This window comes from Aulonocara stuartgranti (genome assembly GCF_965226115.1).
Source record: "Aulonocara stuartgranti genome assembly, chromosome: 15".
Classification (NCBI taxonomy): Eukaryota; Metazoa; Chordata; class Actinopteri; order Cichliformes; family Cichlidae; genus Aulonocara; species Aulonocara stuartgranti.
In genome coordinates this window covers 11,058,396-11,070,907 of record NC_138951.1, presented here as the reverse complement: position 1 = coordinate 11,070,907, position 12,512 = coordinate 11,058,396, and the positions used below count along the sequence as shown (strand labels likewise).

Genomic DNA, 12,512 nt, shown 5'->3' with positions numbered 1-12,512 from the left:
GTGGGGTGAGATCACAGGTTATTCACGTCTGTGCAAGACCCACATTTAGAACTTCAAAGCCCGTTCTGTGTCTCTGCTTCTCCAAGTGCTCCTAACGAATCCTTTGATTAATGATTGATACGTTCAGCCGTTGTGTTTGTATTGACTCACTGCATCTTGTCTTGGCTGGATTCAGCAGGAATACGAATACAAACTATAAACTAAACAGCGTTTGCTTTTGCCATCACACTGACTTGCTTTCACTCCACCTTCTCATCTGGGAAATAAAACGGGAGAAGGATCATTGAAATAGGTTGTACGTGCTGACTGTGGCAATTTGTTAAACAGCGTGTTACCGTGAAATTAACTGCAGGTCTGCTTTGAAAGTCATCAGGTTTAACATTTAGACATTAAAAAGTAATTGACACATTACTAGCAAGACTGCATGTTGCATTTGTGTCAATTGCATTTCACAAATGTGTTTGTTTTATGTAAAAGGGTAAGATTTTATGACACAAACAGATGGTCAGCTATAAATCGTCTTCCACATCTAAGTGAGGCTGTATGGCGTTAATATGGTGTGGAATATAAGCAACTATATCTTATATTCTTACATCTATGTCAGTCCAGTTAATAGGTTTGATCGTTTATCCCAGTTTTTGAAGTGTTGCTAACTTTCACAGCTTTTTCTGTATGTATGCATATGTATATCATGCGGTCTCTCGGGGTAGAAGGTGCTTATCTTTGCCACTGGTTGCTGTGCAATCATTTATTGAGGTGTGGAAAAAAGGTCAAACAGGTTTATTTTATTGCCTCAGATGTGTAACCTTGTAACATATTGACCCTTTTAATGCTTATTATTAAACCAGTATGTGAGCATGTTACCGTTGTTGTAAATAAAAAGCTAAAAATATACGTTAAGATCATTATTATTATTTTATTATTATTATTATTTTTTATTATTATTTTTTTATTTATTTTTTTATTTGATGATCCAGTTAATCTTGATTGTGCAATGTGTACATATTAGATGAGACTACACAAATGTACACAAAAATCCCAACTGTTGAATTATTACTTAAGGTCATTAACTACAAGCTTATTATAACAATATTATTATAACAATACGTTTATTCTGCAGTCACGTGAGTTGAAAAAACGTAACATAGGGGTGTGTCATTTTTCAAGGCAACTTAGACCATTTACACAATTATCTCACAAGGCTCAAGAGTAGTGAGCTGAGACCCTTGCCAGCTATTTATTATGTATTTACAGTGCTTACAGTGTTTTGAGGACCTGAATCTTATAAAACGATCAAGTTATTCTTATGTGTGTGTGTGTGTGTGTGTGTGTGTGTGTGTGTGTGTGTGTGTGTGTGTGTGTGTGTGTCATTTTGGACCCCAGTTGAAAGTAAACACACGGTAACCTTCACCTCTTCCTGATACAACTGGCCACTTCCCACTGTGCAAAACTTCAGCAGTTCATCCAGACATCGGTGTGTTTCCCAAAATACAAGAAGCACATTGATCTTATGGTGCAGATTGACCTGTATTAGTCCAGCTTGTTCCAGTTTTCCTGCTTTTTGTGTTAGGAAACCTGTATTTGCACTGCAGATATCAGACCAGCTGCTGTTTACAAAATACCATGGAGTAAATTCCACTTGCAAGCAACTTCGACAGTTTATCTTATCTAACCATGAAAAGAGATTTTCATTTCTAGATATTTTTTTTGTAACCTATAATTAGCAAAATGAGCCCTTTTGGGTTTACTCTCGCCCTCTTAGAGCTTACTGTGTGGTTATAAGCCTTGCCGCTATCAAATTTATCCAGCAGGCATTTTTGCCTTTGCTTCATTAGCAGGTGGTCTATCGGTCTGTGATATCAGGCCCCATATTGAGACACTGCTTTTAAAGTATATGTGAGTAGATAGAGCTTAAACGGCCTCTCTCTGTCTCTCTGGACCCTGTTTTGTTGGAGGATATGAAAAAAAAAGGGGGGGGGGGGGCAGCCAGAAACAAACGCATTGCACGTGGCAGCTGATTTTGACCAGATCTGGACAAATCATTCCAATATGAATAATGCTGTCTGCAGAGAGAGAGCGAGAGAGAGAGAGAGAAGTCTCCTGCATCTCACAAAAGAAACATTGTTTTGCTACATGTTTGATACAAAACACATGTCTAAAATTTAGAGTTTTTCCAACTTCTTTTGAGGTAAAAGCTGGACGCTTTTATGTGTAATCACACAGAAGAAACAGTAATCAGTTCCATATGCAGCTGTTTAGAATTAACCACTAGGTGGCAGCAGAGGTCGTCTTACTGTACCCGACATCCTTTATTCTCTCTGGTTCTCCCGATCTAATTTATTTGATTCACTGTAATTGGCTTGTGTGCCGAAGCTGGTATTTAGAGGAGTGTTGTTTGTACTTCAAAGGGGGGCAGCAGAGAATTATTTGTAGGCTCAAAAAGGCTGTAACTGATTCCAAACAGTAGGTGGGAGATCAGCTCTCTTATTATCTGCCTCTTCTTACATTTAGCAGTGCCACGTCAAGCAAATTCTAATTCTCAAGTTTTGTTGTAAGGTCTAATCCTCCCCCACCCCTAAAAAAGACAAAAAAAGGAAGCTTGAAAACACCAGATGAATGTTCTCTTCTTGTCCAAAATATCAAATATGCCCTCATTAAATCAGGAATCGAGAGAAGTATGGAATTTATGTGAAAAAACCCACACATTTTCTTAAATTTGTACAATAACAGAGAAAAATATAGGAATTGATATAGTATTTTTTTTAGAACATGTGCACACAGACAAAATTCAAGAGTAATGACTTCAAATAAATGAGTAAAAACAAAAAGTTCTTAGAAACTTATCACTCTAACAAAATGTTTGCATTGGAGCACCTCAAATGACTTTTCACAAATACTTAAACTTTCATTCGTGTATGAATGTCGCTGCTGTTTCCAGAGAGAGCCCAACAGATGCTGAGAGGAAATCTTGCATGGACCCGTTATGGAGCTGGAGACACAGCCCATAACTGGAGCTACACCGTAACATGAGATTCTGCTGGGCGGGATGAAGCAGCACCAAGGAGGGGGAAGAACAACAGAGTGGTGTGTGTGTCTGTGTGTGTGAGTGTGATGTGAACCTCAGAAAGAAAAAGAAAGCAAATTAAAGGGGCGTGTGTTTGGGTTAAAAAAAAAAGAGAGAAAGAAAGAGACTTACAAGTGTGAGGAGGGAGTTTCCAAAGTTTTCAAAGAGGGTGGCATATTCTGCACTTCACTCTCAGCTTCCAAAGCCTCAGCACTTACACAGCCTCACAGCCTTGCAGGCAGCACAAATATGTGTGCGTGTGTGCTGGTTTATGAGCAACGGTGGAAATGTTTGCATTTCATTAACTTACCGCTGTTGGTGTAAAGGTGGATTTTAACCTTGAGACAAAGGGGAAGAGAAGAGAACTTCCAAAATGGGATAGAAAAAGCAATCAAACTGACACCTTGAGTTGAGACACTGGATTTGGGTGAGTCAGAGAGACAGGGAGGACAAAACAGTGGATGGATATGGGCAGAGAGCGACTCACTCTGGGACTGCTGCTGCGTTTGGGCATCCTGTTCACTGCTGTGTGTGTGTGCATTCATCTTTACCTGGAGAGAGGTTGGCAGGGTGCCTCAGCACCCTTGGCTTTGAGACGTCCAACTAAATCTAATCAAAAGTGGGGTGAACAGAGTGAAATGAAACAGGTGTCTGCAGAAGAAGCAGAGGAGCTGGGCAAAAGCATTAAAAGGAGAATTTCTTATGTTCACAAACTGAAGAAGGACAGTCTAGTTAGGAAGACTGAGGGAGACACAGAGGGCCCCTCACCACGATGCTGCCCGCCTCTGCAACTACACAGAAAGGTATGTTTGATATACCATCAACTTCTTAGCTCTTAATTGTTGTGTTTAAGATTTTTGTCAGGTTTATCTGATTCCTAGATCAGTGGTTTCTTACTGAGTAAGAACTACTGAGTTAATGCTCGGTAAATCCCAGAAGGGTGATGATGGAAGAACAGGCAGCAGAATTGATGCATGTTCAACGAGTGCCTCTGAAATGCTTTGATGTCAAAGAAGAGAGGGTTTGCCACTCAGATTTCTGGCAGTACAGGACTGCATTTATTTTTCTGAGACAAGTGTTGGCCTAACACACAATGACAAATCAAGCACTCCCTTAGTGCATCAGCTGCAAATCTAAGACAGTCAGCTCTAACAAAGAAACACTTCATTTGTGTGTTCTAAAGTGTAGGGATAGCTACCTACTGAGCTATCCCTGCCCCTTTTTTTTTTTTTTTTTTCTGGAGCAAACATTACTTTACACACACTCAAACACACACATGCATGAACTCCAGAAGCTTGACCCTGTGACCCACGAAGGGTGTGTTAGTGCAGCAGCTTAACAAGGGCAGGGATAGCTCAGTAGGTAGAGTGGTGGCCCCATGATCGGAAGGTCGGGGGTTCAACTCCACTGAACTGCTACCCTGAGGTACCCCTGAGCAAGGTACCGTCCCTACACACTGCTCCCCGGGCGCTGCATTGGTGGCTGCCCACTGCTTCACTGGGTGAATGGGTTAAATGCAGAGGAACTATTTCCCTATGGGGACTAACACATACACATTACATTACATTACATTACACATTACATTATTACAACCCTCCACTTCCCTCCCCTCTGCTGTCTCTTCATGCATTTCTCTTTGATTCATTTCTGCTCTCCGCCGTTGCCTTCATGTTGTCATTTGATCTTCCCATCCATCATTCTTCCTTTTGTTCCCCTTTCACTGCCAATTTCTGTCAACCCTCCCACCAGCAACACACACACACGGTGAGCTCTTTCCACCCTACTTTAGTTTCTCATTCTGTTACATTGGGATAATAAATGCTTCTTCGCTTTTCTGTCTTTAAATCTTTAATGACCTAAACTAGAGACAAAGAAGCCTCAGCACAAGAGTTTTAAATGCCGTGAAAAATCACTGCAGGGCTATCATTCCATGCCTTGAGATGGGCACTTGTGCACCATCAATATTACATAGCACCATATGCTCACTCCACCTAATTTCTAACATAAAATTTGTCTCCTAAGATGCCCCGGAGGTGCCCAGATAAAATTTTCTGTGTCATGCGCTGCTGCTATTTAGCTCTCTCGCTTCCTCTCTACCTAGACTGTGCTTTTCTTTCCTTTCCCTCTCATCTCGAAGACGTGTGTTAACGCTTTTGCTCTGTCATGTTACCTTGTCCCTCTCATGCTCCGTTTTGCTTCCTCATCTCTGCTGTCTGAATCACTTTAAAACTTCAAACCCGCCTTCCACTTTCTCTAACCTGTCTTTCTCTTATGTTCTCTCTTTTCCTTGAACATCGCTCTCTTGCTGTCTCACTAGCATACTGCTTTCTTCTCCCTGAACATATTCATGCAACTCAGATAAAATAAAATAAAAAGCTGCAGGCTGCCGTAAGGAAAATTACATTTTAAAACCTAATTTCCGGTGAGGCTTTGTAAAGCATTGTGCTTTTATAAGCGCTCACTGATTTAGGAATTTATGTACTGAATGATTTGTTCAGTTCAGCATTTCCTGGTACTGTAAAAATGAGAGCATGTAGACCTTATCCCAGTCCACCTTTCTATGCCATTTAAAAGATCTGGGTATCAGTTAAGGCACCACGGCGGCACAAAGCCTGGGGCCTTTCTGTGTGGCGTTTGCATGTTGTTTGTGGGTACTCTGGCTACCTGTCATACTCCAAAGACATGCACTTAGTGGGGTTAGGTTAATTAGTTATTCTGAAATGCCCATAGGTGTGAATGTGAGTGCAAATGGTTGTCTCTCTCTGTGTTAGGCATGCAACAAACTGGCAATCTGACCAAGCTGCACTCTTCTTTGCACCCTATGGCTGTTGGGATAGTCTCCAGCTGATGCTAAATTGGGTAAGCAGAAGAAGATGGATGGTATTAATGCCACTATTGTGGAAAGTGTTACACCTACCATGAACACAACTGGTTTCATTCACACTTTTACCTCCTTGTGAGCTGCGGTGAAGGTAATTGATAATTAGTAAAGATAATCGTACTTTTATACCTCTTCATAAGGCTGGATGATCTTCACGAATTACATAAAAGAAGGGGCATGTGACTGCATCTATGTTACAGATGACTCATGAAACTAAACAGCTCTGACCAGACAATTGATAACATGTACGTGAGGCAGTATTCAGACTGAGGTGCATTAATAAACCCCATACAAATAGACTAGAGTATCAGTTGTTGTGTTCAGATTCTAAAAATCTGTAACAGATCTGCTGAAAATGCTACAAGCAACAGCTGAACACGAGTCTTGAGAAGGGAAACAACATTTGACAAAACAATTCAGCATGTCACATAACGTTTATTACCAGATGGCTGACTTGAAGTTATTTGATTACATGTAAATTTTCCGTGCAGTGTTGTTACAGAAGTGCAACGTAAAACATCAGGTCAAATGAAATTGACATGACTGGTATGCATTCCATTTATACCAATCAAATTATCCTAAATTTGTAGTTATTTGAATAAATAAATCTTTGATTTTATAGATTTCAGATTCATTTTACTTAAAACTATTGCTTTGTGTTTGCAAGAGAAAATAATGTTTGAGTGCAGATACTTATATATGCAGTTTTGGTTCGCACTTTAAGGCCCTCTTAGCTACATTTTAAGCCTTTTACAGTAATTGTGGTCTCCAGGTCTTCTCATTGCACATATATGATAAAGAAGCAAGTCATTAGATCACAAAATATTCAAGCACTGAACAAAGTAGGTGGCTGCACAGTTTCCTCATAGCAAGGAAGTCAGGGTTCAAATCCACCGGTCAAATTTCTAAGAGTTTCTGTGTCCTGTGCCTCTCTGAGTAATCTGGCTTCATCCCCCTACCAAAAGATGTTAATTTGTAAATAGAGGATAGGTTTGAAAGGTTATCAGGTTATACCTGGGATAGATTCCCAGATGGATGGATAAAGTAGTGGTCATCCATTTAATCAAAAATGCACAAGGCCTAACAGTTTTTAGGTTCTTCTGAGCAAAAGCGAATAAAAGTAAAAGATAATTGAAGAACAAAATAAAGCCTGTGTTTAGTAATTAGGGGTTAATGATACACAGATCTAATGTATAGCTGTCTGTACAAATCCATATACAATATTTTCTCTTTCACATTAGCTGCTTGGTCGATGATATTGCTACTGCACACCAGCAACTTAAGTACAACAGCTTTATAAACACAGCACTTGCTGATCTGTCATCTTTGCTACACTTTGAAAATGTCAGACATTAACGATTTTCAGCTTTGAGGCATTTTCTGAGCAAGATGAAGTGAGAGGTCATTAGAAAAGGCAAATCTCATTTTAAAACTCATTCAAGAGGGTAAAGCACAGGAGAGGTTGCTACTGTACCACACTTTACCACCTTGAATAACAGACGGTTGCTGACACATTCTGTCTCCCTTAATAAACTGTACAGGTATGAGTGTGAATTAGAGCCTCAGGGTCTTTTTTATAACCAATCTAAAGGAAATGTAATCTCTTGGCTGTCACACATCCACGTTAAAACACACACACACACACACACACACACACACCCACACACACACACGCGTGAGTCTTCTTGAATCATTTACCTCATGCAGTCTTTCTTCCCCACTGGGAAAGGAGCAGAGGGGTGAGTTGGTAAATTATAGACACATATAAAATGTGCTGGTCAAAACAACAGCAGCGGGGGTGGACGGGGAAACACGGGCAAACCAGTGTCTGAATGGCAGAATTCTGTCACATTTAACACATTTACAGGGATAGCAATGTTACATATCCAATGTTTGAAAAGGGCTAAAGAAAGAAAGACAGAAGAGAGCAAACACAGCAGGGCTCTGGTGACTCAGCCCCCTGACTTTAACAGCAATAAACAGACTGCTGGCCTTTTCTCACAGTGACGCACACACAAAATATATAACCTACACACTCCAACGCAGGTCCATCTCCCAAGCTGAAATGCTGGCGACTTGCAAAGTCACGAGAAGTCACCATATTATATCTGCTAATTTAAGCAACTATTCTTTCTATGCGGATTCTGCTTTGACCTACTATCCTCCCATTGGTTAGAGAGGAAGGGCCGCCACTGCCATAACTGGATAATAGTAACAAATACCATCATTGTATAATGTAGCCATAATAAGGTTAAAAGGTTTGCAACAAAAAAAGTGGTAACAATATATCCTGATGTGTAGCAGTTGTAGTGGTGCAACAAATTGTCAGTATTAGGAGTCTGTATGTAATCTCAATTTTTCCCTGTATGGTCCATATAATATAATTACACAATGCACATGCATGATGAAGTTTCTGGCACACAGTTTTTATGCTGATGTTAAGGCGAGAGGAAGCACTCAGGTCGGATATCAACTTTTTCTGAGTTGGGCATCAAAGTTTTGTTGCATCTGTTGTGAAGACTAAACATCTTGTTATCTTTAAAGCTTTGCATGACTAAGAAGTAGTTTAGTGCCCTGTCCAATTTTGTGTACAGTATGGTTTGTGATGCTAATAGGTTTTTGTATTAACAGCTCACCTGCACTACCAGTGATCAATACTTCAGTGCTGTCTTTGCTGTACATTTACAAATGTACATTTACAAATGTACAGCAAACCTAACAATACAACAATCAATGTAGATTGTCCATCTCAAGAGTCTTCTAGATAAATAATCTTTATAAAAAGCATAAAAAGATGTAGTATGTTGTAAAGAAATGTTAATCCCCTGACCCCTGGATGTTTTGAGGTTGTATAAACTGAAAAGACAAATTACTGTGTTGTTTAAAATTCTTTAGCTGAGCGTAGCAGAGCATTCAGAATTAAGAGGTGTATCTGTAGTAATATTGTTTTAAGAAAGTTTTCAGCTGTGTTACAGAAAGACACTTCTGGCACTGAGGAAAATGGATAACACTGAAATGTAACATTAAATAGAGCTTATGCTTTTCAAAGTATTGACTTGTAATCATTTACTGCTTAAACGCAGTTAAATTCAGCAGCAACAACAGCATGCATCATACTGATCAATCTTAATACAGTGATGTTGTTTCAGTCCACAATTTTGCTATGAAGCAAGAGGAAGAAATCTGTGCTTGGAGCAACTTTCTTTAATTTAAGGACACTTTCTACTCAGTCTGACTGCTTCCTGTTAAAAAAAGACATTACTGATTGTTACTACTGCATTTACTCTCTGTAATGAACTCTAAAATCTAAAACCAACCTTGCCATCACTTAATATTAAAACATCATCATCATCATCATCATCAAAATTCATATAGAAATGGAGTACTATTCATAAATTGCTACTTGTACCAGAAATCACTTCATAGCTATCTTCTCAAGTCTCCCTTCCATATCCACAGTGTCCTATTTCACACTGTGAATGTATTTTGAGAGTCTGCGACCTGTAAAGCTTTTACTCGGGAATTCAGTGGCAGCATTATTCAGAGATTACTTGTAGATAGGTCGGCTGCCAATCACATGTCAAACACACTGAACCTCAAAGCCCACAGACAGGCTGTAAATACAGTAAATCACTAGTGAAAAGCAAAGATGAACCATGGATTCTCTTTTCATTTTAGACTATTTTACCAGTGGTGTTCCATCAGGACAAGCAAGGCAGGCACTGCTTGCCTTGTCAAATCTAAAAACAGATATAAGTGAAAATGTACCAAAGCAAATTGACCTCTCTCCTTTCATCTCAGACAGTCCTGTCATAAAGCTTGTCGCATGCCAATTAATATGTGCATCCATCCTTTACATTACTGCCGTCTTGTGGCTGCAGTCAGATGTTGTCGTTGTCGCTATTGTGCTTCTTGCAGTCTTGTAGAAAACTGCATATTTGTCGACAACATGTAGGGAACGATATTGGCATACAGGCTTTCTAAATATCACGCTATTTGCCATTCTTTCAAGTTGTTCCCAAAATATGTTATATCTTTAAAGAAAGCATTGTCAAGAGAAAGAGAACGAGCTGTCTACCTAGTTAGAAATGTTATATTATAATATTAAGCTCAAGTTACTCGTGTCCAGTTATTATCCATTACCTGCTACCTACATAATGTTTGTGGAATCACAGTAAACATTGGTCATGCTACCCTTGCCTGATTTTTACTGCACTATAAAGAAAACAAAAGGAATATATGCAAAATACATTATGATTCCCTTAAAAGTAAATTTAGAGTATAGAGTGAGGTCTCCAGAGGTTTTTGGCTCTTGGGGTTTTTTTTTTTTTTTTTCAACCACTGCTCCAACTCCAGCTTCAAATGACATCTAAAGACAAATGCTCCAAAATCTAATTCACATTATCTGTAGCCTTGAGTCAAAATGAATCAATTTACATCTGTGAGAGACAAAAACAGTGATCGTGTCAAACTTTTTCTCATGAGAGTAAATCAAACCACTAAAGTGAAAGATGATCAAAATTGCAAACTACATGCTTGTTGTCTGTAGGAATAGAATAAACGCTACTATATGGCCTCAAAACCTATAATTATAATATTCAAAAACAACCAACAAGCCAAAGCAGTCTCCAGTTTAATTCAAATGATCCTTTTAATTAGCTGAGACACAAATTCATTCATTGCAAGGCAATTTTTAATTACTTTTGTTCAAATGGGTAACAGCTTGATAATCAATTAACACTATGCTTCTGAGCATTGATTAGTTCAGAGTTAGGATAAAGTGAGAACAGAAAAAGCAATCCTGCTTCAATCTCTGCCAGGCGGTATCAGGTCCCAGTAGATTTTCTTAAGCAGACACCCGATGACCTTCCTTATGTCACGGAAAACTGAAAGATTTGCCTCTGCAGACAGAGAGAGCAAGATAAAAGACTGCTGAAAAGAAGAAAAGAGGTTGACCTTGTATAATCCCAAAGGTGTGACTCAAGTCAGATCACTGGCACCCTTAAGCACCAACTGAGATGCTCAGAGAACTAAGAAGTCACAAGAACTAAGTGCTAAGAAAGCTGGTACATTACCTGCCTGGTCTTAAGCTAAAAATTCCATATCCATTAGCAACACTGCATGTTGCAGATAAAATATTTACATCTCTATATGAACTCCACAAAAACGTATATAATCTTATAATGACAAATTTGTAACACATGAGCTGAGTAGTCACTGTACATTTTCTTATGTTTAATAAGAGAGCTTTATTTTTCTCTTCAGTCACTTGTCAGAAATGTCAATATAAACTTTAGCTAATCTGACACACCTGCCAAAAATAAATATAAATATAGATAAAAGTGCCTGAGAAACTTCTCAGTATGCACAGTAGTGATGGGATTTCCGGCTCTTTTTAGAGAACCGGCTCTTTTGGCTCGGCTCACTAAAAAGACAAGCTTTATGACAGGACTCTTTCGGCTCCCAACCGGCAACTCAGGTTGTTGTGTTGCTTTAATTAATTTATTATCAACAACAATATAAAATTATGCACAAAAGGAGTTACTAATGTAAAAAAAAAAGTGGTTTTATTTATATATGTTTATATATGAATATATGCAGTGGCCCTTGGGGACAAGGCACGTACAAACTCCAAAATGCATTTCTAGCGTTAACTGAACTTCCAAAACAGAGCTACCTAGATCACTTAAATTACACAATTGAAAGCATATGTGTATTGTTTGTGTATTTATACACACGCACTCATATATATTCAAATAATTTAAAAAAAAATCATTTACCTGTTACTACCACACACCAAATCCAGTTATTGGTACTTCCTGGCTAGTGTAGCCACTAGGTAACAAAAAGCTCAACACTGCCCCCTAGCATCCTGGAGCATTCTGTTGTGTTTGTACGTGCTTCGGAGTTTGTACGTGCTTTGTCTCTAGGGGCCATCGTAAATATACTTTTATTTATTCACTCCACATAAAATGTAATAAATCAATCATATAATACAAAAACCAACTATTTACATTTCAACTTTTAACTATTTAAATTTTCAGCTTTTTCCTTTTAAACAAATTTAAAGTGAAACAACACAAAACACTGCAAACCACAACACAATCAAATATAAATATGAAAAAATTTGAAAACAAAAAGAAGATACACATTCTCTGTCAGCCCTGCGACAGACTGGCGACCTGTCCAGGGTGTACCCTGCCTCTCGCCCTATGACAGCTGGGATAGGCTCCAGCGCCCCCCGCGACCCTGAAAAGGATAAGCGGAAGCGAATGGATGGATGGACATTCTCTGTCATATGGGCCTGCATGAATAAACTTTCTGAATCCTTTATCATCCGCAACTGAAAATAGTTGTGGATGATTACTATACCTTTCTAATGTGACGTTGTTGTCCCTGGCTCTCTTTCTCTCTCTTTCCCTCCAGCTCTGTTCCTGTGCTACTGCGAGTGTAACTACCGGCCCTCCCCCCTCTTCCCAGCGCAAAGCACGAGGCTCGCGTGCGGAGTGAAGCGGAAAAAAAAGTTCGAGAGAGAGGGTGAGAGAAAGAAAAAGAAAAAAAACACGG

The 12,512-nt window shown here is 39.1% G+C and overlaps 1 protein-coding gene across 3 annotated transcripts in view; it reads left to right on the top strand.

Moving 5' to 3' along the window:
* Positions 1 to 2,990: 2,990 nt before the first annotated feature.
* mettl24 (methyltransferase like 24) overlaps positions 2,991 to 12,512 on the top strand; it is a 40,621-nt gene continuing 31,099 nt past the window's right edge. The window contains exon 1 of one of the 3 annotated variants that reach the window (XM_082506773.1): positions 2,991 to 3,867. In XM_082506773.1, the coding sequence (XP_082362899.1) occupies positions 3,526 to 3,867 (342 nt within the window). In that variant the 5' untranslated portion in view covers positions 2,991 to 3,525. The remainder of the gene's footprint in view (positions 3,868 to 12,512) is intronic. The other 2 variants (XM_082506772.1, XM_082506771.1) reach the window with 2 other exon arrangements.